General features: G+C 45.2%; 1 protein-coding gene across 2 annotated transcripts in view; it reads left to right on the plus strand.

Moving 5' to 3' along the window:
- The window catches only part of LOC311101335 (unconventional myosin-Ic-like), a gene marked incomplete at its 3' end in the record, with an annotated part of 54,140 nt that extends 40,386 nt beyond the window's left edge, over positions 1 to 13,754 (plus strand). For both annotated transcript variants that reach the window (XM_084142468.1, XM_084142469.1), the window contains exons 7-20: positions 2,160 to 2,258; positions 2,924 to 3,037; positions 3,243 to 3,314; positions 3,492 to 3,611; positions 4,094 to 4,167; positions 4,325 to 4,430; positions 5,352 to 5,432; positions 5,626 to 5,717; positions 6,235 to 6,329; positions 6,547 to 6,593; positions 6,799 to 6,879; positions 7,436 to 7,541; positions 11,352 to 11,469; positions 13,637 to 13,754. In XM_084142468.1, the coding sequence (XP_083998594.1) occupies positions 2,160 to 2,258; positions 2,924 to 3,037; positions 3,243 to 3,314; positions 3,492 to 3,611; positions 4,094 to 4,167; positions 4,325 to 4,430; positions 5,352 to 5,432; positions 5,626 to 5,717; positions 6,235 to 6,329; positions 6,547 to 6,593; positions 6,799 to 6,879; positions 7,436 to 7,541; positions 11,352 to 11,469; positions 13,637 to 13,754 (1,323 nt within the window). The remainder of the gene's footprint in view (positions 1 to 2,159; positions 2,259 to 2,923; positions 3,038 to 3,242; positions 3,315 to 3,491; positions 3,612 to 4,093; positions 4,168 to 4,324; positions 4,431 to 5,351; positions 5,433 to 5,625; positions 5,718 to 6,234; positions 6,330 to 6,546; positions 6,594 to 6,798; positions 6,880 to 7,435; positions 7,542 to 11,351; positions 11,470 to 13,636) is intronic.
- Between the last annotated feature and the right edge of the window lie 333 nt (positions 13,755 to 14,087).

Genomic DNA, 14,087 nt, shown 5'->3' on the forward strand with positions numbered 1-14,087 from the left:
TGTCTCCTCTCTCTCTCTCTCTCTCTCTCTCTCTCTCTCTCCTCTGTCTCTCTCTGTCTCTCCTCCGTCTCTGTCTCTGTCTCTGTCTCTGTCTCTCTCTCTCTCTCTCTCTCTCTCTCTCTCTCTCCTCCATCTCTCTCTCTCCTCCACCTCTCTCTGTCTCTCTCCTCCATCTCTATGTCTCTCCTGTCTCTCTCTGCTCTGTCTCTCCTCTGTCTTTCTCTCTCCTCCATCTCTCTCTCTGTCTCTCTCCTCTTCTCTCTCTCTCTCTCTTCCATCTCTCTCCTCCATCTCTCTCTCTCCTCCATCTCTCTCTCCTCCATCTCTCTCTCCCCTTTCTCTCTCTCCTCTGTCTCTCTCTCTCTCCTCCATCTCTCTCTCTCCTCCATCTCTCTCTCTCCTCCATCTCCATCTCTCTCTCTGTCTCTCTCTCTGTCTCTCTCTCTCTCCTCCATCTCTCGCTCTCTCTGTCTCTCGCTCTGTCTCTCGCTCTCTCTGTCTCTCTCTGTCTTCCATTGTCTCTCTCTCTCTCTCCTCCATTTCTCTGTCTCTCTCTCTCTCTCTCTCTCTCTCTCTCTCTCTCTCTCTCTCTCTCTCTCTCTCTCTCGCTCTCTCTCTCTCCTCCATCTCTCTGTCTCTGTCTCTCTCTCTGTCTGTCTTTCTCTCTCTTTCTCTCCTCCATCTCTCTCTGTCTCTGCTCTGTCTCTCCTCCATCTCTCTCTGTCTCTGTCTCTCCTCCATCTGTCTCTCTCTGTCCTCCATCTCTGTCTCCTCTCTCTCTCTCTCTCTCTCTCTCTCTCTCTCTCTCTCCTCTGTCTCTCTCTGTCTCTCCTCCATCTCTGTCTCTGTCTCTCTCTCTCTCTCTCTCTCTCTCTCTCTCTCTCTCTCTCTCCTCCATCTCTCTCTCTCCTCCATCTCTCTCTCTCCTCCACCTCTCTCTGTCTCTCTCCTCCATCTCTATGTCTCTCCTGTCTCTCTCTGCTCTGTCTCTCCTCTGTCTTTCTCTCTCCTCCATCTCTCTCTCTGTCTCTCTCCTCTTCTCTCTCTCTCTCTCTTCCATCTCTCTCCTCCATCTCTCTCTCTCCTCCATCTCTCTCTCCTCCATCTCTCTCTCCCCTTTCTCTCTCTCCTCTGTCTCTCTCTCTCTCCTCCGTCTCTCTCTCTCTCCTCCCTCTCTCTCTCCTCCATCTCTCTCTCTCCTCCATCTCCATCTCTCTCTCTGTCTCTCTCTCTGTCTCTCTCCTCCATCTCTCGCTCTCTCTGTCTCTCGCTCTGTCTCTCGCTCTCTCTGTCTCTCTCTGTCTTCCATTGTCTCTCTCTCTCTCTCCTCCATTTCTCTGTCTCTCTCTCTCTCTCTCTCTCTCTCTCTCTCTCTCCTCCATCTCTCTCTCCTCCATCTCTCTCTCTCCTCCATCTCTCTCTCCTCCATCTCTCTCTTCTCCATCTCTCTCTCTCTCCTCCATCTCTCTCTCGCTCTCTCTCTCCTCTGTCTCTCTCTGCTCTGTCTCTCCTCTGTCTTTCTCTCTCTCCTCCATCTCTCTCTCTGTCTCTCTCCTCCTCTCTCTCTCTCTCTTTCCATCTCTCTCTCTCCTCCATCTCTCTCTCTCCTCCATCTCTCTCTCCTATCTCTCCTCCATCTCTCTCTCCTATCTCTCTCCTCCGTCTCTCTCTCTCTCTCCTCCGTCTCTCTCTCCTCCCTCTCCTCCTCTCTCTCCTCCCTCTCTCTCTCCTCCATCTCTCTCTCTCTCCTCCATATATCTCTCTCCTCCATCTCCCTCCCCCCCTCTCTCTCTCCTCCGTCTCTGTCTCTCTCTTTCCTCCATCTCTCCCTCTCTCCTCCATCTCTCTCTTTCTCTCTATCTCTCTCTCCCTTCCATCCATCGCTCTCTCTCTCTGTGTTTGCTGGATCTACAATTAGTACGCATACGGCCTGTAGAGATGAACCATGTAAAACATGAACCTGCCTATCTTTCAAAAACGTCTGACAAATGTCTTCATAGACTTCACCTTGGTAGATGTTTAACTAACACCTTACTATTGTACTTCTCTTACTAACACAGATTTTGCTGTTGGCTGCTTTGTTGAGGCATGTTTTTACTTGCAATGTAGAAATATGGTGTTTTGGCTCGAACAGTGTTTTGTCTGTGTGGGTCTCTCAGGGGAACTGTCCCAAGGTGAGCTCTATCAACGACCGCAGCGACTGGAAGGTGGTGAGGAAAGCTCTGTCTGTCATCGGCTTCAACGAGGACGATGTGGAGGTAAGGACCTGTTATTACAACACAGAGACATGATGTCAGCCACTGAGGTAGTGTGTTGTTGATTACCTGAAAAACTACTACTGAATACTTATTTAATTTGACTGTCTGACCAATCATGTCTGTGCTTTGGGTGCCACCCCCTGTTTTATTATTGTAGTTGTGCAGTAGCATGCGGTATGCCCCTTTGTTCTGCAGTCTTGTATATAGTCAGGTTGTGTGTTGTGTGACTGTCCATATTGACCAATAAAGTTATCTTATCTTATATGTGAGTGTGTTGGGACAGGGGGTGAAGAGAGGGTGTGTAAGTGATGATAGAGCTGATTTGTGCTTTGTGTGGGTGTCTCTTGCAGGGAAGAGAGAGAGAGCAGGTGGTTATCTACAGTATACAGTATTGACACACACACACAAAAGAGACCAACTTCACTATATGCTGTAAATGCGTGCATGTGGTGGGAGGATGGTTTGCCTCCTTTAGTTTAATTATATTGTAAACTCTTCAAGCCCAAGATAGCCTAATCTAATACTTGCAGTCATCAAGATAGCTTTGTCTTCAGCACATCACAATAAAATGTGTGTAATCTTATCATGTTTAATCTTCACATGGCTTTTCTCTCTCTCGCTGTCTCTCGCTGTCTCTCGCTGTCTGTCTCTCTGTGTGTGTGTAGGAGCTGTTAAACATTATTGCCAGTGTTCTTCACTTGGGGAACATTCAGTATGGAGGAGAGGACAGCGGCAATGCCTACATCACTACAGACACACAGATCAAATACCTGGCGAGGGTATGACCCCTCCCCCTTACTACTCATACTATATTATACTCATACTACACTCAGTCAATCATGTACCCTGTCAATACTAAATCATAACACATTACTCTCTTCATAACTCGGTAGTTTCAACATTCATTGGCTCAATAGGATAAATAACATTGATACTGGTGTTGAATGAATTTGCATGTGTGTTAATGTTTTGTTGTTGTTGCAGTTACTAGGTGTGGATGGTTTAGTCCTGAAAGAAGCGCTAACACACAAAAAGATCATCGCCAAAGGGGAAGAGGTAGGCAGGAACCTTCTCTAAATGAATGCTCTTTATAATGCGCTCTGTGAGAACGTTTCCCACATTCTATATTCAACATATAATGGCTCCTCAGTACCTCGGCAAGTGAGGAATTGTAGAGTAACTATTTCCATTCTTCTCTGTGTGTGTGCGTGTCTGTCTGTGTCCGTCCTCCAGCTGAAGAGCCCTCTGAACCTGGAGCAGGCAGCGTCGGCGCGGGACGCCCTGTCTAAGGCGGTGTACGGCCGCACCTTCACCTGGCTCGTCAACAAGATCAACGTCTCCCTGGCTTACAAGGTAACACACACACATTAACTAATGCCCCATTAACTCCAATCTTACCGCTGACCCCCGTTGGCATGATATCTCTTTATTTATCCCAGTCTTCTGCCCCTCCTGTCTCGGTCTGCACTTTTGACCTCTTAGCTGGCCATTTATGGTAGTAGTGCTCCCCCTTGTGGATGTTGTAATACTACATGTCAGACAGAGCAGGATTGTTCATTCTACAACAATGCATTTCTGTATAGACCATTGTCTGATAGGGATTAGGTTAGTGCATATTTGAGCTGTGAGATACTCTCTAGCCATAATGCCTCTAGTCCATTTCTGTTGTGAGTTCATCACTAGGCAGTGCTTATCATGCTTTGTTAGGTATATATGTTAACAAATAATGAACTACTCATTTATTCTTAGTCTGTTGGGTTACACTATTTATAAAAAGTTTATGAATGCTTCTTCATGAAAGCTATTATAAAGAGGTAACGGTTTTCTTCTTCTAGGATGAGACTTATAAGAATGCTTCCGTCATTGGTCTCCTGGATATCTATGGTTTTGAAGTCTTCCAGCACAACAGGTACCAAAGGAATATATAACTCATTTTCCCATAATCCTTTGTGTTTTTGACAGCGTTTACCATTTACTGTCGTTACGATTCGGTGTATATTAATGTCAAGTTTGCGTTGAATATCATTGTCACGTGAAAAGATCATCGTTGTGTGTGTGTGTTGCAGTTTTGAGCAGTTCTGCATTAACTACTGTAATGAGAAGCTGCAGCAGCTCTTCATCGAGCTCACCCTCAAGTCTGAGCAGGATGAGTACGAAGCAGAGGGAATCACGGTGAGACTCTCTGTTTTTATCAGTCCATCTTCTCCTTCTCCGTCCCCTCAGCCCTCCGCCTCTATGCTTCTATCCATCTTGGAGGGCCTTTACCCTCCCTCTACTGCTCTCCTCCATCTCTCTAGCTTTTCTCTCTCTGTTCCATTTTACATTTACATTTAAGTCATTTAGCAGACGCTCTTATCCAGAGCGACTTAGTTTTAGTGAGTGCGTACATTTTTCATACTGGCCCCCCGTGGGAATCGAACCCACAACCCTGGTGTTGCAAGTGCCATGCTCTACCAACTGAGCTACATGAGGTTCCCATTCTCCCTCTCTCTCTTTACTACTCCTCTCAACCTCTACCTCTCTTCTCTGTCTCGTCCTATCCTTCTACCTTCTCCCCAACGGCTCTGTATGACTGTCTACACAATGATTGGTGGCCCACTCCACTACGGTTCAGGGCCCATATTGGCAAAGAATCTCAGAACAGGAGTGCTGCTGATCTAGGATCCGTTTTGGCTTTTAGATCATAATGACTGAGATTATATGAAAAGGGGGAAGCTGATCTTACTCTGAGACACTTTGTGAGTACAGGCCCATGAGGGAGCTGAGTGCAGAGGGTCGTGGGAGAGAGATTCATGTCCAGTTAGACACCCGTCAAAGGGGACATTGTTGTACAACATGTGTAACGTGGGCCGTGTTCTGTGGTGTTTGTGATAATAATGTGGCGGTAAACTGTGTGTATGTGTGTGCGTCAGCAAATAGCCATAAAGGTTTGATTATGACCATGTGCATAAAGTGTGGGTTCAGAATGTCCTTCTTGTCCTGGATTCTCAACATTCTGTAAATGTTTGGTTTTACAACCGTTAAAATGTAGAACAGTTCTGTTTTCTAAACAAGCAATTTAAAGATGCAGTTCTGTTCCTTGCTGTCTCGCAGTGGGAGCCTGTGCAATATTTCAACAACAAGATCATCTGTGATCTGGTGGAGGAGAAGTTCAAAGGCATCATCTCTATTCTGGTGAGAATCCGTTTCAAGCTTTAATGTAACCCTGAGCTTTTCAAGTTGACCTTTCACCTTTCTTTCTCCTCTTGCCCCTCTGCATCTGGTATATCCTACTGTCACAGTCAACAGTCGGTCTAATGTATTTGTCCCTCTTACTCTCCCTTCTCTTTCCCCTCTCTCTCTTTCTCTGTGTCTCTGTGTCTGTCAGGATGAGGAGTGCCTGAGGCCAGGTGACGCCAGTGACATCACCTTCCTGGAGAAGTTGGAGAATACTGTGGGAGGCCACGCCCACTTGACAACGTGAGTCTATGCACATACGTGAACCTCCCTCTGCCTAAAGAGCAATAGGAGTTGTCGTGAGAGCTGGCTGTCAGCCCAGTGAACACAGTTGACTTTATCAGGACACAAAAGCACATAGACCATACATGAATCAACAAAGTTGTAATGCTTTGTCTGCAGTAGTGCATAACTATTTTAAAAAATTGCTCTTGGGAACAAAATGCATACAAGTTAAAGGGAAAACTCCATCCAAAAACTATATTTTGGCATTGGTTTCATTAGTCCATTGTTGATATAGTCCCAACATGTAATGAAACCAATACCAAAAGATAGTTTTTGGGTGGAGTTTTCCTTTAAGCTGTACACAACATAAAATATGTAAACACAGGTCGTGTTCGTTAGGTACCAAATGGAAGAAAACAGACAAACAGGAAGGGATTACCTGAACGTGTTTAATACGAAAAGCTCATTTTGGTTTTCCATTGCATAATGTTTTGCCCTAATAATTAGTCACTTACTGTTTGTGTGTTCCTCGTAGTCACAAGCTGGCCGATGGAAAGACCCGGAAGGTGATGGGCCGAGAGGAGTTCAGACTGCTGCACTACGCTGGAGAGGTCAACTACAACGTCAACGGTGTGTGTGTGTGTGGAGCAGCATAGTCAATTGTGAGGTGGAAGCGAGAGTGAGATAACCAGAGGGAGAGGAAGGATGTTCTGTGCTTAGGTCATTTAGGTTTGTCCTTGGATGTTCCTGTACTTCTTGTAGTTGTCTGTTATTGTGTGTGTAATAATTTTTTCCCCCAACCATATTTGGAGTGCGTGTACTCTAACACTCTCTCTTCCCCCTCTAGGCTTTCTAGACAAGAACAATGACCTCCTCTTCAGGAACTTGAAAGAGGTGAGAGAAAGAGTTCAGGACAAAGGGGAAATTATTTAGATAGGAGATGGATGATATGAGAGGAAAATAAACTAGACTACGATTATGTAGTGTCACTGTGGGACACTCTCTCTGTCTGTCTCTCTCCGTGTGTGCAGTTTGAGTTTGAAGAGCAGTGTGGTAGTTCTAGTTGTACTCATTCTCTATGTGTGTTGTCCATCCACAGGTCATGTGTATGTCTGAGAATAAGATTCTGACCCAGTGTTTTGACCGGGCGGAGCTGAAAGACAGCAAGAGACCTGAGACGGTGAGAACAGCCATTAACCTGTAGTACCACTCAGAGGGCAAAGGTCATAGATACGCCCATGGGCATGCACCAATACGTACGTCTCTGCACATACAATGTATCCCAAAGCATACACTGATACACAATCACAGGCTCATATAGACATGTCCTGTTTCATACACACTTACAAACACTTGTTTATGTTCTGTGGATCTTCCTTCCGCCACACTGAAGCCGTGGGGTCGAGTGAGTGACAGGGGAATCTCTGCTCCCCGCTCACACACTCAGGAATGCCCAGACGCTTGGTTGCCCTCCACACACACAGTGGTCGAGGGTGCGTGGGTCGCTGGTGTTGAGTCCGTTGACTGTTTGTGTGCATTGTTGATGACACTCATTCGCTCTCTCTCCGCCCCCCCCCCCCCCAACCCTGTCACTGTCTGGGCGATGTGACCTGCACACTGGGACCTGTGTTCTGTCCAGTGTCAGCCTCAGTCCGGCCAGCAGCCGTCTTCTCTGCTCCTCTACATCCCTCGCTCGGTGCTCACTCTTTCGTCTTTCTTTCTGTCTCTGCCTCCAGGCAGCGACCCAGTTCAAGACAAGCCTGGCGAAGTTAATGGAGATCCTGATGTCCAAGGAGCCGTCCTACGTGCGCTGCATCAAGCCCAACGATGCCAAGCAAGCAGGTAGGAAGGAACTGATGACTTGCTCGTACCGTGCTGTCAACATAGTCGTATTCATTAGGGCACACCATTTAGCACCGCTGCTGCTAAATCGTGCCTGCCACTGCAGAAATATATATTTGGACACACCTACTCAAGGGTTTTTCTTTATTTGTAAATTTTTTTTACATTGTAGAATAATAGTGAAGACATCAGAACTATGAAATGACACATATGGAATCATGTAGTAACCAAAAAAGTGTTAAACAAATGAAAATATATTTTATATTTGAGATTCTTCAAATAGCCACCCTTTGCCTTGATACGGAACATTTCAAGAACTTTGAAAGTTTCTTCTTGTGCAGTCGCAAAAAACATAATGCGCTATGATGAAACTGGCTCTCATGAGGACCGCCACAGAAATGGAAGACCCGGAGTTACCTCTGCTGCAGAGGATAAGTTCATTAGAGTTACCAGCCTCAGAAATTGCAGCCCAAATAAATGCTTCACAGAGTTCAAGTAACGGACACATCTCAACATCAACTGTTCAGAGGCGACTGTGTGAATCAGGCCTTCATGGTCGATTGCTGCAAACAAACCACTACTAAAGGATACCAATAATAAGAGAGACCTGCTTGGGCCAAGAAACACGAGTAATGGACATTAGACCGGCGGAAATGTGTCCTTTGGTCTGGAGTCCAAATTTGAGATTTTTGGTTCAAACCGCCGTGTCTTTGTGAGACGTGGTGTGGATGAACGGATGATCTCCGCATGTGTAGTTCCCACCGTAAAGCATGGAGGAGGAGGTGTTATCGTGTGGGGGTGCTTTGGTGACACTGTCAAGGCACACTTAACCAGCATGGCTACCACAGCATTCTGCAGCGATACGCCATCCCATCTGGTTTGGGCTTAGTGGGACAATCATTTGTTTTTCAACAGGACAATGACCCAACACACCTCCAGGCTGTGTTAGGGCTATTTTACCAAGAAGGAGAGTGATGGAGTGCTGCATCAGATGACCAATCCTCCGACCTCAACCCAATTGAGATGGTTTGGGATGAGTCGGACGGCAGAGTGAAGGAAAAGCAGCCAACAAGTGCTCGGCATATGTGGGAACTCCTTCAAGACTGTTGGAAAAGCATTCCAGGTAAAGCTGATTGAGAGAATGCCAAGAGTGTGCAAAGCTGTCATCAAGGCAAAGGGTGGCTACTTTGAAGAATCTCAAATATAAAATATATTTTGATTTGTTTACTACTTTTTTGGTTACTACATGATTCCATATGTGTTATGTCATAGTTTTTATGTCTTCACTAGTATTCTACAATGTAAAAAAAAAAGTAAGAAATAAAGAAAAAACCCTTGAATGAGTAGGTGTGTCCAAACTTTTGACTGGTACTGTACATACATACATACATACATACAGTGAGGGAAAAAGGTATTTGATCCCCTGCTGATTTTGTACGTTTGCCCACTGACAAAGATATGATCAGTCTATAATTTTAATGGTAGGTTTATTTGAACAGTGAGAGACAGAATAACAACAAAAAAATCCAGAAAGACGCATGTCAAAAATGTTCTACATTGATTTGCATTTTAATGAGGGAAATAAGTATTTGACCCCCTCTCAATCAGAAAGATTTCTGGCTCCCAGGTGTCTTTTATACAGGTAACGAGCTGAGATTAGGAGCACACTCTTAAAGGGAGTGCTCCTAATCTCAGTTTGTTACCTGTATATAAGACACCTGTCCACAGAAGCAATCAATCAATCAGATTCCAAACTCTCCACCATGGCCTAGACCAAAGAGCTCTCCAATGATGTCAGGGACAAGATTGTAAACCTACACAAGGCTGGAATGGGCTACAAGACCATCGCCAAGCAGCTTGGTGAGAAGGTGACAACAGTTATTATTTGCAAATGGAAGAAACACAAAATAACTGTCAATCTCCCTCAGCCTGGGGCTCCATGCAAGATCTCACCTCGTGGAGTTGCAATGATCATGAGAACGGTGAGGAATCAGCCCAGAACTACACAGAAGGATCTTGTCAATGATCTCAAGGCAGCTGGGACCATAGTCACCAAGAAAACAATTGGTAACACACTATGCCGTGAAGGACTGAAATCCTGCAGCGCCCGCAAGGTCCCCCTGGGTGAAAGTGTTGTGGTCAGATAAGACCAAAATGGAGCTCTTTGGCATCAACTCAACTCGCCGTGTTTGGAGGAGGAGGAATGCTGTCTATGACCCCAAGAACACCATCTCCACCATCTAACATGGAGGTGGAAACATTATGCTTTGGGGGTGTTTTTCTGCTAAGGGGACAGGACAACTTCACCGCATCAAAGGGACGATGGACGGGGCCATGTACCGTCAAATCTTGGGTGAGAACCTCCTTCCCTCAGCCAGGGCATTGAAAATGGGTCGTGGATGGGTATTCCAGCATGATAATGACCCAAAACACACGGCCAAGGCAACAAAGGAGTGGCTCAAGAAGAAGCACATTAAGGTCCTGGAGTGGCCTAGCCAGTCTCCAGACCTTAATCCCATAGAAAATCTGTGGAGGGAGCTGAAGGTTCGAGTTGCCAAACGTCAGCCTCGAAACCTTAATGACTTGGAGAAGATCTGCAAAGAGGAGTGGGACAAAATCCCTCCTGAGATGTGTGCAAACCTGGTGGCCAACTACAAAAAACGTCTGACCTCTGATTGCCAAAAAGGGTTTTGCCACCAAGTACTAAGTCATGTTTTGCAGAGGGGTCAAATACTTATTTCCCTCATTAAAATGCAAATCAATTTATAACATTTTGTTGTTATTCTGTCTCTCACTGTTCAAATAAACCTACCATTAAAATTATAGACTGATCATTTCTTTGTCAGTGGGCAAACGTACAAAGTCAACAGGGGATCAAATACTTTTTTCCCTCACTATACATACATACATACATACATACATACATACATACATACATACATACATACATACATACATACATACATACATACATACATACATACATACAGATGTATTTATTTTTGGGGATGGTAAAATGCTTTCAGTGTAAACTTCAACTACTAAAACCAGATATAAAGTATGTAGAAAATATAATGGAGCAATATATTTTTTAAATAAGATCATCTCTGAGAACTAACAATCACCAAAAGAAAAACTAGACAGTCAGGGAGAATCTAAAATTTAAAAAATGGCATGGCGTGGGGCCCCATTTGATTTTGTTATGTTTCAGTAATTGATAGCATAAGAACACGGCATAAGCCATTTCAGGAAATTTGCTTTGAAGCTGCAATTTCTTTCTCAGCCCCATGACAAAGTGTGTAGAATTGCAGGAAACTAGCTTTAAAACTGTGAAATGGTCTCTCACGCCATCTGCTATCACACTTAGGTTTTCTGTGCCAGTTCTATATCATTTTTTATAATATCTTGTCTGGTATCTACGATTCTTAAATCGAACCTTGCGTTTTGATTGTTTTCAGTAACTTCAATGGTAGCACTGTACTTCACACTGCGTTTCTCAGTATATCGAGCTGCCCTTTGTCAATAGATGGCCTTTTGTGTCTTTCCTACTGTTGCTCTTTCTCTTTTCACTCCTACCCTCCTTATTGTCCATTGTCTGCTTTTCTGGGACGAAGTCGGATCAATTGTGTTTTATTTGTTTTATTTGCATAAGTATCACGCGTTACTGCTCCAGTATGCTAACAACTGTAACAACAAACCATTCAACAGAAACAAAAACGGAAAATGTCAATAACAATGTATTACAATCTCACCAGCTATGTACTAACTCAGGCTAATGTGGTTTCTCTCTCTCTCCCACCTCTCTCTCAGGACGGTTCGACGAGGTTCTCATCAGGCATCAGGTGAAATACCTGGGTCTGATGGAGAACCTCCGCGTGAGGAGAGCTGGCTTTGCCTACCGCCGCCACTACGAGACCTTCCTCCAGAGGTGACTATGACTCAGAGCTAGACCTGCCTGGCTCCGAGCTAGACCTGCCTGGCTCCGAGCTAGACCTGCCTGGCTCCGAGCTAGACCTGCCTGGCTCCGAGCTAGACCTGCCTGGCTCTGAGCTAGACCTGCCTGGCTCTGAGCTAGACCTGCCTGGCTCTGAGCTAGACCTGCCTGGCTCCGAGCTAGACCTGCCTGGCTCCGAGCTAGACCTGCCTGGCTCCGAGCTAGACCTGCCTGGCTCCGAGCTAGACCTGCCTGGCTCCGAGCTAGACCTGCCTGGCTCCGAGCTAGACCTGCCTGACTCCGAGCTAGACCTGCCTGACTCCGAGCTAGACCTGCCTCTATCAGGCTTGAATGTACAGTGGGGAAAAAAAGTATTTAGTCAGCCACCAATTGTGCAAGTTCTCCCACTTAAAAAGATGAGAGAGGCCTGTAATTTTCATCATAGGTACACGTCAACTATGACAGACAAATTGAGATTTTTTTTCCAGAAAATCACATTGTAGGATTTTTAATGAATTTATTTGCAAATTATGGTGGAAAATAAGTATTTGGTCACCTACAAACAAGCAAGAGTTCTGGCTCTCACAGACCTGTAACTTCTTCTTTAAGAGGCTCCTCTGTCCTCCACTCGTTACCTGTATTAATGGCACCTGTTTGGACTTGTTATCAGTATAAAAGACACCTGTCCACAACCTCAAACAGTCACACTCCAAACTCCACAATGGCCAAGACCAAAGAGCTGTCAAAGGACACCAGAAACAAAATTGTAGACCTGCACCAGGCTGGGAAGACTGAATCTGCAATAGGTAAGCAGCTTGGTTTGAAGAAATCAACTGTGGGAGCAATTATTAGGAAATGGAAGACATACAAGACTGCTGATAATCTCCCTCGATCTGGGGCTCCACGCAAGATCTCACCCCGTGGGGTCAAAATGATCACAAGAACGGTGAGCAAAAATCCCAGAACCACACAGGGGGACCTAGTGAATGATCTGCAGAGAGCTGGGACCAAAGTAACAAAGCTTACCATCAGTAACACACTACGCCACCAGGGACTCAAATCCTGCAGTGCCAGACGTGTCCCCCTGCTTAAGCCAGTACATGTCCAGGCCCGTCTGAAGTTTGCTAGAGTGCATTTGGATGATCCAGAAGAGGATTGGGAGAATGTCATATGGTCAGATGAAACCAAAATATAACTTTTTGGTAAAAACTCAACTCGTCGTGTTTGGAGGACAAAGAATGCTGAGTTGCATCCAAAGAACACCATACCTACTGTGAAGCATGGGGGTGGAAACATCATGCTTTGGGGCTGTTTTTCTGCTAAGGGACCAGGACGACTGATCCGTGTAAAGGAAAGAATGAATGGGGCCATGTATCGTGAGATTTTGAGTGAAAACCTCCTTCCATCAGCAAGGGCATTGAAGATGAAACATGGCTGGGTCTTTCAGCATGACAATGATCCCAAACACACCGCCCGGGCAACGAAGGAGTGGCTTCGTAAGAAGCATTTCAAGGTCCTGGAGTGGCCTAGCCAGTCTCCAGATCTCAACCCCATAGAAAATCTTTGGAGGGAGTTGAAAGTCCGTGTTGCCCAGCGACAGCCCCAAAACATCACTGCTCTAGAGGAGATCTACATGGAGGAATGGGCCAAAATACCAGCAACAGTGTGTGAAAACCTTGTGAAGACTTACAGAAAACGTTTGACCTGTGTCATTGCCAACAAAGGGTATAAAACAAAGTATTGAGAAACTTTTGTTATTGACCAAATACTTATTACCACCATAATTTGCAAATAAATTCATTTAAAATCCTACAATGTGATTTTCTGGAATTTTTTTCCTCATTTTGTCTGTCATAGTTGACGTGTACCTATGATGAAAATTACAGGCATCTCTCATCTTTTTAAGTGGGAGAACTTGCACAATTGGTGGCTGACTAAATACTTTTTTTCCCCACTGTAGTTCACTGGCATTATAGGTTTATTCAATGGCAGATTAATGAATTCTGTTAGCAATTCAATACACCTGCAAGTGATTTACTAACCTCCACAACTATTCAAAGTTAGTGATATAACCTAAATATAATATACCTGTGTGTGTGTGTGTGTGTGTGTGTGTGTGTGTGTGTGTGTGTGTGTATATTGTTTTGTCCGTCCCTGGCAGGTATAAGTCCCTGTGCCCAGAGACCTGGCCTAGCTGGCAGGGCAAGCTGGCTGACGGAGTCTCCACACTGGTCAAACACCTGGGCTATAAACCTGAGGAGTACAAACTGGGCAGGTGAGACCATTGTCCAGTGAGAACGATCATGGCAGTACACACACAGACACAGATGCAGACACACACGCACACGCTAATTCTAGTGACACATGTATCTTCCATTTGTTTATCTACATCCCATCTCCCTAACAAGTTCAGTTCCCACTTACTGTTGAGCTAATCCCATAACTCTGTCAACTCTAAGGGAAAGGCTTAAGTGACCAAAGTCAATTATCTCGTCAGGGCTGAACTAAATCCCCCCCCCAGTGCCGAACACGCTCTGACTGACCCTGTGTGTTGTATAAAGGCACACTGCCAGCTTAGTGGAACTCTGTTTGCTTTCCAGATCCAAAATCTT

Source organism: Coregonus lavaretus (genome assembly GCF_964263955.1).
Source record: "Coregonus lavaretus genome assembly, chromosome: 26".
NCBI classification, from domain to species: domain Eukaryota; kingdom Metazoa; phylum Chordata; class Actinopteri; order Salmoniformes; family Salmonidae; genus Coregonus; species Coregonus lavaretus.